The sequence below is a fragment of the Nycticebus coucang genome, chromosome X (assembly GCF_027406575.1).
Source record: "Nycticebus coucang isolate mNycCou1 chromosome X, mNycCou1.pri, whole genome shotgun sequence".
Taxonomy (NCBI): domain Eukaryota; kingdom Metazoa; phylum Chordata; class Mammalia; order Primates; family Lorisidae; genus Nycticebus; species Nycticebus coucang.
In genome coordinates this window covers 111,341,349-111,354,840 of record NC_069804.1, presented here as the reverse complement: position 1 = coordinate 111,354,840, position 13,492 = coordinate 111,341,349, and the positions used below count along the sequence as shown (strand labels likewise).

The 13,492-nt window shown below is 45.8% G+C and overlaps 1 protein-coding gene across 1 annotated transcript in view; it reads left to right on the top strand.

Moving 5' to 3' along the window:
• The first annotated feature begins 6,686 nt into the window (after window positions 1-6,686).
• Window positions 6,687-13,492, top strand: part of TRMT2B (tRNA methyltransferase 2 homolog B) — a 42,993-nt gene continuing 36,187 nt past the window's right edge. The window contains 2 exon segments of the mRNA XM_053579050.1: window positions 6,687-6,813; window positions 13,192-13,463. Of these exon segments, the coding sequence (XP_053435025.1) occupies window positions 13,216-13,463 (248 nt within the window). The 5' untranslated portion in view covers window positions 6,687-6,813; window positions 13,192-13,215.

The window sequence follows — 13,492 nt, the reverse complement described above, 5'->3', positions numbered from 1 at the left end:
TAAGCAAAAGGTTATCTTGATTCCAGCTCTTATTTCATTTTACAATATTGCTTATCGCCTATGACATGTCCATTCATTGACTTTTTCAGTTGAAGAGTCTAACCTTTCCTATAATGTGGGATATTTCTTTCCCCTCTTACAAATGTAATGAGTTCTCTTTTATAGAACATGCTTTATCAGATTAAACAAACATAAAGGGGTTAATGGTTAAATAATTACATTACAGCTTCCTTAATCTCTTCACTCTTTACCCCTCGGGATTCTGCCTCCTCCAATGACAGACCTGCTTTAATTGCTTGGATGCTTGGAATGGGTGGAGATGAGGTTGAAGGAGGAAATGCCCTTTCCCTTTTAGTGGACAAGGTGGGAATCAGTTCAATTAATCAAATATTTATTGAGCTCCTATTGGGCACCTGGTTCAGTGCTACGCACAAAACAGAGAATGCCATGAAAAGAAATGAGAAACAGCGTGGGAAGGGGAAGAAAGTGGAAAAGGAGGTGAAGAAAGGAGTAGAGCTGGCTATTAGCACAAGAAAGAACTAAAAGAGGACAAAAGGATAACAGAGCCAAAGATGCATTTTATGGCGTGGTGTCACTTGACAGCACTGTGTGGAGCTAGAAACCTGAAGCAGTGGTTTAAGCTCAGAAGAAAAACATTTTTTTTTTTTTTGCAGTTTTTTGGCCAGGGCTGGGTTTGAACCCACCACCTCCAGCACATGGGGCTGGCACCCTACTCCTTTGAGCCACAGACTCTCTGGCTGGGCATGGTGGCTCATGCCTGTAATCCTAGCATTCTGGGAGGCCGAGGAGGGTGGATTGCTTGAGCTCATGAGTTTGTTACCAGCCTGAGCAAAAGCGAGACCCCCCCATCTCTACTAAAAACAGAAAAAAAAAAAGGCCTGGCTTCCGTAGCACAGTGGTTATGGTGCCAGCCACATACACTGAGGCTGGAGGGTTTGAACTCTGCCCGTGCCAGCTAAACAACAATGAAAACTGCAACAAAAAATAGCCGGGTGTTGTGGCAGTGCCTGTAATCCCAGCTACTTGAGAGGCTGAGGCAAGAGAATCTCTTAAGCCCAAGAGTTTGAGATTGCTGTGAGCTGTGATGCTGCAGCACTCTATTGAGGGTGACATAGTGAGACTTTCTAAAAAAAAAAAAAAAAGACCGAGTCTCACTGTCACCCTCAGTTAAAGTGCTGTAGTGTCACAGCTCACAGCAACCTCAAACTCTTGGGCTCAAGTGATTCCCTTGCCTCAGCTTCCCAAATGGCTGGGACTACACGTACCTACTACAACACCCAGCTATTTTTCTTTTCTTTCCTTTTTTTTTAGAGACAGAGTCTCCGTGGAGTGCCATAGTATCACAGCTCACAGCAACCTCCAGCTCTTGGGCTTAGGTGATTCTCTTGCCTCAGCCTCCTGAGTAGCTGGGACTACAGGCACCCACCACAATGCCTGGCTATTTTTTGTTGCAGTTTGGCCAGGGTCGGGTTTGAACCCGCCATCCTCGGTATATGGGGCCTGCGCCCTACTCACTGAACCACAGGCGCCTCCCTATACTCAGCTATTTATTTTATTTTATTTTTTTGAGACAGAGTCTCACTATGTCACCCTCGGTAGAGTGCAGTGGCGTCACAGCCTACAGCAACCTCAATCTCTTGGGCTTAAGTGATTCTCTTGCCTCAACCTCCCAAGTAGCTGGGACTACAGGCGCCTGCCACAACACTCAGCTATTTTTAGGTTGTAGTTGTCATTGTTATTTGGCAGGCCCCTGCCTGATTAGAACCTGCCAGCTCTGGTGTATGTGGCTGGCACCCTAGCTGTTGAGCTATAGGCACCAAACCATTTATTTATTTATTTATTTATTTATTTATTTATTTATTTATTGTAGAGACAGAGTATCACTGTACCGCCCTCGGGTAGAGTGCCGTGGCGTCACACGGCTCACAACAACCTCTAACTCTTGGGCTTACGCGATTCTCTTGCCTCAGCCTCCCAAGCAGCTGGGACTACAGGCGCCCGCCACAACGCCTGGCTATTTTTTTTGTTTGTTTGTTTTGTTGCAGTTTGGCCGGGGCTGGGTTTGAACCGGCCACCCTCGGCATATGGGGCCAGCGCCCTACTCACTGAGCCACAGGCGCCGCCCTATTTATTTATTTATTTGAGACAGAGTCTCACCTACATCACCTTTGGTTAGAGTGGCGTCAGAGCTCACAGCAACCTCAAACTCTTGGGCTTAAGCAATTCTCTTGCCTCAGCCTCCCACGAAGCTGGGACTACAGGTGCCCCCCACAGTGCCCGGCTATTTTTTTGCTGCAGTTATCATTGTTGTTTAGCTGGCCTAGACCGGGTTCGAACCTGTCAGCCTTGGTGTATGTGGCTGGCACTGTAACCACACTATGCTACAGGTGCCGAGCCCAGCTATTTTTAGAGACAAGGTCTTGCTCTGTCTCAGGGTGGTCTTGAACTCATAAGCTCAGGCAATCCACTCACCTCAGCCTCCCAGAGTGGTAGGATTACAGGCAGACGTGAGCCATTGCGCTTTGCCCCCTGAGCTCAAATTTTGCTTAGAGCAGCTTGGATGATGGCAATGTGAGTCAAATATTTATTTGCTCAAGACTCTAAATGAGAAGTAAAATATCTCTTTAAAAAGAGATGGGGGCGGCGCCTGTGGCTCAAAGGGGTAGGGCGCCGGCCCCATATGCCGGAGGTGGTGGGTTCAAACCCAGCCCCAGCCAAAAATCACAAAAAAAATAAAAATAAATAAATAAATAAAAAGAGATGGAAGGCTCAGTGCCTGAAGCTAAGTGGCTAGGGTGCCAGCCACATACACTGGAGCTGGCGGGTTCAAATCCAGCCTGGACCTGCCAAACAACGATAATTATAACAAAAGAAAAATAGCCGGGCTCTTGCCTCAGAATTACTTTAAGTCCAAAGAGTTTGAGGTTGCTGTGAGCTGTGATGCCTTAGCACTCTACCGAGGGTGACGTAATGAGACTCTGTCTCAAAAAATAAATAAATAAATAAATAAATAAAATAAAAAGAGATGGAAGCTGGCGGAGGTGGTTCACGCCTGTTCCTAGCACTCTGAGAGGCTGAGGTGGGTGGATTGCCTGAGCTCACAGGTTTGAGACCAGACTGAGACAGAGCGAGATCCCCGTCTCTAAAAATAAGCCAGGCATTGGGGCAGCACCTGTGGCTCAAAGAGGTAGGGCACTGGCCCCATATGCCGGAGGTGGCGGGTTCAAACCCAGCTATTTTTAGAGCCCTGGCCAAAAACTGCAAAGTGAGACTCTGTTTCAAAAAAAAAAAGGAGCAGCACCTGTGGCTCAAAGGAGTAGGGTGCCGGCCCCATATAAAGGAGGTGGCGGAGGGCGGTGCCTGTGGCTCAAGGAGTAGGGCGCCGGTCCCATATGCCGGAGGTGGCGGGTTCAAACCCAGCCCCGGCCAAAACCCACAAAAAATAAATAAATAAATAAATGAAAAATAAATAAATAAAAAAGTATTAAAAAAAAATAAAGGAGGTGGTGGGTTCGCACCCAGCCCCAGCCAAAAAAAAAAAAAAAGAAAAAAAGACAGTTTATATATATATGTGTGTGTGTATGTACACACAGTATGTAAAGTTATTTTTTAAAGATAATAGCTAACAGTTTTGAATACTTACACTGTTCTAAGCACTCTGCACGTATTAACTCATTTGCCCTGCATTGCAACTTTATGAGGTAGGTACAATTATTATGTGCATTTTTTCAGATGAGGGAAACTGAGGCACTGAGCAATTAAATAACTTGCCCAAGTGTACCCAGCTTATAGTGGCATTTCTGGGATTTAAACCTTGGTCTGACTGACTCAATATTTGCTGTTATTTGAGGTACTGGCCCCTGTTTAATTTACTGCTGCGTTCATTAGGGCTAATGCACTGCCTTACACACAATAGGCATGTTATACTTTTTTTTTTTGTTTGAGACAGAGTCTCATAATGTTGCTCAACGTCCAACTCTTGGGCTTAAGTGATTCTCTTGCCTCAGCCTCCCCAGTAGCTGGGACTACAGGCACCCGCCACAACACCTAGCTATTTTTTGGTTGCAGTTGTTTAGCTGGCCCAGGCCAGGTTTGAACCCACCACCCTCAGTGTGTGTGTGTGGCAGGCATTGTAACCACTGTGCTATGGGTGCCTAGCCGCATATTATATTTTGAATAAATAAATAAATGAGCTGGGCAGCACAGTGGCTTCCACCTACAATCTCTCCTCAGGCAGGAGGGTGGCTTGAGGTCAGGAGTTGGAGACTAGCCTGGGCAACATACTGAGACCCTGTCTCTACAAAAATAAAAAAATAGTGCCAGGCGGCACCTGTGGTCAAGCGGGTAGGGCGCTGGCCCCATATGCCGGAGGTGGCAGGTTCAAACCCAGCCCCAGCCAAAAAAATAAAAAATAAATAATAAATAAAAAAAATAAACTTAAAAAAAAAATAGTGCCATGGTAGTGGTATGCACCTATAGTCCCAGCTATTCAGGAGGCTGAGATAAGAGGGCTAAAGCAAGCTATGAGGCATCCAGCACGCTTTGCTATAAATTTTATTCTGTTAAAAAGCAACAACAGGGCGGCACCTGTGGCTCAGTGGGTAGGGCACGGGCCCCATTTACCGAGGGTGGCAGGTTCAAACCCAGCCCCAGCCAAACTGCAACAAAAAATAGCCGGGTGTTTTGGCAGGCTCCTGTAAGTCCCAGCTACTTGGGATGCTGAGGCAAGAGAATTGCCTAAGCCCAGGAGTTGGAGGTTGCTGTGAGCTGTGATGCCACAGCACCCTACCACAGGTGATAGAGTGAGACTCTGTCTCTAAAAAAAAAAAAAAAAAAAAAAAAAACAACTAAGGCGGGGCGTGGTGGCTCATGCCTGTAATCCTAGCACTCTGGGAGGTGTAGGCAGGTGGATTGCTTGAGTTCAGGAGTTCAAGACCAGCCTGAACATGACAGAGATCCAGTCTCTAAAAAATAGCTGGGGTTGGGCGGCGCCTGTTGGTGAGGCGCTGGCCCCATATACCGAGGGTGGCGGGTTCAAACCCGGCCCCGGCTGAACTGCAACCAAAAAATAGCTGGGCGTTGTGGCGGGCGCCTGTAGTCCCAGCTACTTGGGAGGCTCAGGCAAGAGAATCGCTTAAGCCCAGGAGTTGGAGGTTGCTGTGAGCTGTGTGATGCCATGGCACTCTACCGAGGGCCATAAAGTGAGACTCTGTCTCTACAAAAAAAAAAAAAAATAGCTGGGGTTTGTGGTTGTCGCCTATAGTTCCAGCTACTAGGGAGGTTGACACAAGAGGATCACTTGAGTCCAAGAGTTTAAGGTTGCTGTGAGTTACCATGCCAGGACACTCTACCAAAGGGGACGTAGTGAGAGTCTGTCTCAAAAACAAACAAACAGGGCTTGGCACCCATAGCACAGTGGTTACAGCGCCAGTTACACCGAGGTTGGCGGGTTCAAACCCCGGGCCAGGTAAACAACAATGACAACTGCAACAAAAAAATAGCCAGGCATTGTGGCAGGCACCTGTAGTCCCAGATACTTGGGCGGGAGGGGGGGGGGGGTTGGGGGGTGGGGGTGGGGTTGAGGCAAGAGAATCGCCTAAGCCCAAGAGTTTGAGGTTGCTGTGAGCTGTGACGCCAGGGGACTCTACCCAGGGTGACATAGTGAGACTCTATCTCCAAACGAAAAGACAAAAAACCAAATAAAGAGCAACAACTTTTTTTTTTTTTTTTTTTTGGTTTTTTGGCCAGGGCTGGGTTTGAACCCGCCACCTCTGGCATATGGGGCCGGCGCCCTACTCCTTGAGCCATAGGCGCCGCCCAAGAGCAACAACTTTTTACAGCACACATTTGTATGTATTTTTTTATGTTCTCTCACTCATATGGCTGGGCTAATGAGTCATCTAAAAATTCAAGGAATTACTGAAAGTGGTCAGGTATCTAGTTAAATGAGCTAGAGGTATCTGGCCTCCCTCTGAGTTCTGTAGTTGAATAGGAAAAAAAAAAATTCTTTCTCTGAGATTTAGGATTTAATATCCTTGAATGGGATCCAGTGAAGAAAGCAGGTTTACCTTGTCATGATTAACTAATCCTTTTCTGATGCAATAGAAAACAGAGGGCGAATGAATGCCTGAAGAACTCTACAGCCTAGCATAGAGCTGACTTTTAGGAAAGGATGCCATTTTAGGAAACCATCCTGCCCCATATCCCCCAATCTTCTAATCCATTATGCTTTTGATGCCTGCAATTCCAGTGTTAGAAAACAATTCCTTGGGTTGGAAGAGTTAAACTGCAAGCAACCCTGGGATGGGCAACACTGTTAAACATTGTAGTGAGAGTATCTTTATGAAAAAAAAAAAATTTTTTTTTTTTTTTTGCGGTTTTTGGCCGTGGCTGGATTCTTTATGATATTTGTGAGGCTTATCCAGATCCACCAAAGGGACAGTGAGAAATGAGCAGGCAGTGAGCGAGTTGCGGGGAACAGAGAACTTGAAGAATGAAGAAAGCGGGCAATGGGGGCATGAACGCTTTTGAAGAAGGTGAGCCTCCCGGCAAAGTAGAGAGGGCTGATCCCAGAGAGCTGTCGAGCTGCCCCTGCCAAGTGCCCCACAAGCGCGAGGAGAAGTCCCACGCCCCGCCGCGCCCGCCCCTGGCGGCTGCGCGTGCGGCGGGGGTAGAGGCGTCCTACGCACCAGGAAGCGACTGCCCGACCACAGCGAGCCGGTCAGTTCGCTGGTCTTTTAGCCTTAGGTTTGTAAGAGGATTTACTGGTTACGAAGGAAGGTAAGGTGGGGGGTAAGTAACCCGGAAATCCCTATTTCACCCTTGCAGTACAAAAAACTGCTTACTGTGCCAAACTGCCCGCGGGGCCTGTATTTGAGAAGTCAGGAGGCGGTGGCGACGGGATCCAAAGGTGGCTATACCAGGTTGCGTCCAGCCCAGCGTCTTCCTGTGTTCTAACTTCTCTGTCTCCGCCCCGCCCCCCCTTTTTTGCTTCCCGGGCCCTGAAGCCTAGCCAAGTTCAGTGGTAGTCTGTTCTAGCGTCTCCCTTTAGTTAATAACCCTTAGAGTAGACAGGGTGGGCCGAACTTGTCCAAAAGGGAATGGAGGAGTCTAGTGAAGGAAGGAAGGAAGTGCCAGTCAACCCTTCTGCCTGTCTAGTTTAGCAAGGAACAGTGCCTGGGGCCTGGCCAACTAAAGGAAGGCTGAACAGAGAGTGCAAGCAGGACCCTTGTCCAGTGGGTGAACATTTTGCTCCAAGGGGATCCTTGGCCCTGCACAGATCAGACCTACCACATAGTCTATTGGATTTGAACCTCTCTGAGCACTTCTTGAGGCAGGTTATTTATTCATCGAAGTCCTGGAGAGTTTATTTTACCTTTATATCAGGCGATTCTGGGCTCTGGGGCCCTTTCCAATCACTTCCTGAGGCAGGAATTGCCTGGAATTCCCGGAATAGAGCAAATAGAGCAATTGTCCAAGTGCTGGACAATTCTACTAGTACATAATTCTATTTATCTTCACAGCAATTGCCTGAGCTCACAGGTTCTAGACCAGCCTGAGCCAGAGTGAGACCCCATCTCTAAAAATAGCTGGGTGTTGTGGTGGGCTGAAGAAGGGAATGCTTGAGCCCAAGAGTTTGAGGTTGCTATGAGCTATGACGCTTACATGGCACTCTACCAAAGGTGACAAAGTGAGACTCTGGTCTCAAAAAAACAAACAAACAAACAATCATTTTTTTAAAACAGGAAAAAGTATAATGAGAAAATTGTATTTTCTGTGAACAAATGTCCCTTCTGACATTAAGGAACTAAGAAACAGGCTCATTTCTGTAATTGTAGCACTCAGGCGGCTGAGACAGGAGGATCTCTTGAGCTCAGAAATTCCAGACCCTCTCTCTCTACTAAAAACAGAAAAAAATAGCCAGGTATTGAGGCTAGTACTTGTGGTCCCAGCTACTCAGGAGGCTAAGGCAGGAGGATCACTTGAGCCCAGGAGTTTGAGGTTGGTGTGAGCTAGGCTGATGCCATGGCACTCTAGCCTGGGCAACAGAGTGAGACTCTGTCTCAAAAACAAACAACAATTTTTTCACATAATTCTATTTATCCTCACAGCACTTGCATGCATTATTATATTTGGCTAGTTTGGCAAATTGGAGACATTGAGGCACGAATATGCCAAGTGACATACCTTTGAATCAGAGCCTAAGGTAGGGCAGTGACAAGTGTTGAGCACTTGCTGTGTTAAGCACAGTCCTGAGTACTTCATATATATATATATATATATATATATATATACACTGAGATATGACACTGAGATTCATAGTGGCTTAAGTAATTTGCCCAAAGCCACATAGCTGGTGAGAAGTAGAGCTGGGATTAGAACTTGGCTCCAAAGCCTATGTTCTTAGCCGTGACAATTTGTTGCCTTTTGCTGGGGGGTTGGGTGGTAGATGCTGTTGTTCACACCTGAACTCTTGGCTAACTTAAATATATTGTTAGAAATTTGAAACCCCTCCAAATGATTACATGCTATGACACTTGCTTGTTTTAGTACTTTGTAATCATATAAAATGGTATATAGGCTAAATATTACAATATCCTTGTAAGCATCCTCTAGGTTACCCATTGATCATAGCATACTAATTTAGCAATATTAGAGAGAGCCATGGAGGAATCTTTGTTAATAAATCCATTGCATACATTAGATTTCATTTTAATTTTTTTAGAGATCACATCTTGTTTTATTGCCCAGACTGGAGTGCAGTGGTGTGATCATAGCTGACTATAGTCTCCATCTCCTGGGCTTGAGTGATCCTCCCACCTCAGCCTCCTGAGTAGCTGGAATTACAGGCATAAGCCACTGTGCCTAGCCTTGACTTTATTAAAAAGAAAAAAATATATATATATATAAAATATATATATACACACACACAGGGTGGACATACAGTTCGTGTGCAATTTAAAATAGTTTAACATAGTAAATTACACATGAACTTTATATCTACCCTGTATATATATGTACATGTGTGTATGCAGGGGCTATCTGGAAAGTGTGCAGCCATATATGTCTCTATTTTTCATATTCCATGTCTGGATACTTTCCAGACAGCCTTCATGTATGTATGTATATCATTCTGAATTAAGCTATGATTTAATATTGAGATATAATCCAAGGTAAAGGTCAAGGGTAAAAAGATAATTTCATGGAAGATCAATAGTGTGTTAGGCCAGGGTGTTAGGCCAAGTCCTTTCACATGTTCTGGGTATTTTAAAAAGGTGCTTACACTGTAAGATAAATAGGTAAAAAGACAAAAGTCCTGGGCGGCTCCTGTGGCTCAATGAGTAGGGCGCCAGCCCCATATACTCAGGGTGGTGGGTTCAAACCCAGCCCCGGCCAAACTGCAACAACAAGAACAACAACAACAAAAATAGCCGGGCATTGTGGCGGGTGCATGTAGTCCCAGCTACTCGGGAGGCTGAGGCAAGAGAATTGCCTAAGCCCAAGAGCTGGAGGTTGCTGTGAGCTGTGATGCCCCGGCACTCTACTGAGGGCAACAAAGTGAAACTCTGTCTCTTAAAAAAAGAAAAGAAAAAAGACAAGAGTCCTGTGTTGGAATATGAGGAATCCTTCCTTTTTCCAAAGTGAAGCCCTTCACTTGTGTTCTCAGAGTCACTTGTTTCAATTCTTTCAGCTTTTGTGTCATAGTTACTCCCACTGTTTCTTCCCCATGCTGCCTTCCTCTTTCAGTATTGCTCACCCCCTTCTCAGTTCCATACTAACTTTTTTTTTTTGAGACAGAGTCTCAAACTGTTACCCTGGGTAGAGTGCTGTAGTGTCATAGCTCACAGCAACTTCCAACTCAGGCTCAAGCAATCCTCTTGCCTCAGTTTTTTTTTTCTATTTTTAGTAGAGACGGAGTCTTGCTTTTGCTCAGGCTAGTCTCGAACTCATGAGCTCAAGCAATCCACGTACCTCGGCCTCTGAGAGTGTTAGGATTACAGGCATGAGCCACTGCGCCAGCCCTATACTAACATTTTTTTTAAATAGATGAGGTCTTGGCTGGGTGTGGTGGCTCACACCTGTAATCCTAGCACTCTAGGAGGCTGAGGCAGGAAGATACTTTGAGCTCAGGAGTTAGAGACCAGTCTGAGCAAGAAGACCCCATTTCTACTAAAAACAAAAAATTAGCTATGTATCCTGGCAGGCTCCTGCAGTCCCAGTTACTGGGGAGTTGAGGCAGGAGGATCATTTGACCCAGGAATTTCAGATTGCTGTAAGCTAGGCTGACTCCACAGCACTCTGGCCTGAACAAGAGAGAAGAGAGTGAGACTCTTTCTCAAAAAAAAGAAAAAGAAAGAAAAGAGAGATGTTGGGCTGGCTGTGGCGACTCACGCCTATAATCCCAGCACTTGGGAGGCTGAGGCAGGTGGATTGCCTGAGCTCACAGGTTGGAGATCATCCTAAGCCAGAGGGAGACCTCGTCTCTAAAAAAATAGCCAGATACAGCTATAACATCTGGAGAGAAATGGGGCTGGGGAGACAGAGAGACAGAAAAACAGAGCCAGAAGCAAAGGAGGAGTGAGCTTGAGCTTTGGAGACACAGAACTCCAGGCGCACATAATCCACAGAATTTACTGATTTGATCATCTCAGCTATAATTTTCCTCTTTTGGGAAATGATTTTAAGCTGCTCAGGACCTAGCAACATGACTCCAGGTACATTTGATATTTGGAACGTGGTTGCCACAGGATGGCTAGCAAAAGGCTGCTCTGGGACAGCCCTGGGGAGTATGTGTGGAAGGGGACCCCTAGGCACAGGAAAGGACTGAATCACAGCTTGCAAGACTTTTTATGGAATTTGGTTAATAAAGGAATTTCATTGAAAAAAAAAAAAGGTGTTGTGGCAGGTGCCTGTGGTCCCAGGTACTTGGGAGGCAGGCAAGAGAATCACCTAAGCTAGGGTTTTTCAACCTGTGGGTTGCGACTCACAGGAACTGTATTAAAGGGCTGCAGCATTAGGAAGGTTGAAAACCACTGACTTAAGCCCAGGAGTTTGAGGTTGCTGTGAGCTATAATGCCACAGCACTCTACCAAGGATGACAAAGTGAGACTCAGTCTCAAAAAAAATAAAAAAAGATGTTGCCCAGGCTAGAATGCAGTGGCGCAAGCACAGCTCACTGTAACCTCAAATTCCTGGGTTGAAGTGACCCTCCTGCCTCAGCCTCACAAGTAGCTAGGCAGTGTAGTGGTACAGGCTATTTTTTTTTAGAGATGGGATCTTGCTATGTTGCCCAGACTGGTCTCTTAATCCTAACCTCAAGTGATCCTCCTACCTTGGAGCCCCAAAATGCTGGGATTACAGATGTGGGCCACTGAGTACAGCCATACTGTCTTTAAAAACACTGTGATAGTGGGCAGCGCCTGTGGCTCAGTGAGTAGGGCACCGGGCCCATATACCAAAAGTGGTGGGTTCAAACCCAGCCCCGGCCAAACTGCAACAAAAAAAAATAGCTGAGTGTTGTGGCGGGCGCCTGTAATTCCAGCTACTCAGGAGGCTGAGGCAAGAGAATCGCCTAAGCCCAAGAGCTGGCACTCTATCGAGGGCAACAAAGTAAGACTCTCTCTAAAAAAATATATAGATATAATAATTGTGATAGTTATTAATACTTACCAAAGAGCTTTTGCGAGGTACTGGACACTGCTTTACAAACATCCTCCCTATTTAATGTTTTGCTAAGTACTTTTTGTAATTTTTCTTTAACTCTTAGGACCACAATATAAGGTAGGTAGTATTAATTAGCTACCTTTAAAAGTGAAAAAAAAGGAAGGTCAGAGGGAATGACTAACTCGCTAAAGGCCATCTACCTAGGAAGTGGTGGGGCCAGAGGACCATCTGGGTCAGGTCTGGCTGTCTGACTCTAGGGCCTGCACGCCTAAAATCTCAAAGCTTTCATTTGTTTCTATTGACTGCCACTTTCCATTGCCTTCTTTTCCTCCTTTCTTTTGCCTCAGACTTACTGGACGTGTCAGTGCCTTCCACCGTCAAAAGCTTTGGCTTCCATAGCTCTGTACTCTCCTGGATCTCCCAAGAAAGTAGCATCTCTTCTTGCTCTGAAAATACTACCTTTCCCCCAGGTTTAGTTATTGGCCTTTTGTTCTTTTCTTTACTCAAATTTCTTTTGTTATCTTATAGCTTGTACTTGTAAACAACCAAATCTCTAGCTCTGACTTCTCCCTTGACTTACTGTACTGCTTCCAAACTTACTTGTTAGACATTTTCATTTGTATATTTTCCTACCATTTCAAATGCAACATGGCTCAAATGTGAACTTGCTTTTGGTAGACCAGTCTGCTCACTGTCCTCCAAACATTTACAGTTTACCTCGCTGCCATCCTTTAAGGCCTGGCGCTGCTAGGCCTACCTGCTCTGCTGCCTCTCCTGAGCACTCATAGGGAATCAAACATATTAATTATGTTATTTACTAGTGTCTTTCCTTTGTCAGGAGTTCATCTCCTCATTTAGATTGTAGCCTTTGTAACCTCTCCAGTGTGGCATGGTGTCTTGTACATGGTAAACACTTACTAAATATTCGTTGATTGGCTGCTGGGTGGGAGGGTGGAATAGGGAAAGAGACTGGTTACAGAAATATGTCCAGAGAGTTGAATTCTTTCCTGGTGGACAAAGACTATTTTTTTTTTTTTTGAGACAGAGCCTCAAGCTGTTGCCCTGGGTGGAGTGCCGTAGCATCACAGCTCACAGCAACCTCCAACTCCTGGGCTCAAGCGAGTCTCCTGCCTCCGCCTCCCAAGTAGCTGGGACTAGAGGCACCTGCCACATGCCTGACTATTTTTTTGTTGCAGCCATCATTGTTGTTTGGCGGGCCCAGGCTGGATTCGAACCCGCCAGCTCAAGTGTATGTGGCTGGTGCCTTAGCCACTTGAGCCACAGGCGCTGAGCCTTTTTTTTTTTTTTTTCATTCTTTATATGGGGAACCTAAGACAATGCCTTGCATGTGGTAATTCAGTTCTCTTCAGTAGACCTACTTTTAGTGTCTACTCTGTACTAGCACTGTGCTAGGTGCTGGAGTTCCATAAGGGTTTGTAAATGAATGAAGGGGTTTGGGAATTGTGCCTCCATTTCCCAATTAATATATGTCTACCTTTCATGCAGGTGAATTACACTGTGCATCTTTGGATGGTAGCCATTAAGAGAACAGTCTCAGTGCACAGCTTGAGATGCTTCCTCCCTATGGTGGGTTTGTTTTCCAAACCAGAATGTCTTTCCTGGTGTGCCAGAAAACCACCATGTTGGTCATGGCTCTTTTTGAGCACAACATGCAAGGGAAATTTCACCCATGTGATAGCTAAGAAGGGTCAAAAAGGACAGACAAGTCAAAAGGAACCAAGCCATCCTGGACCACTACATGGTTTCTGGCAGGAAAGGTAAGGCCTCAGCTGATATCCTTTCTCCT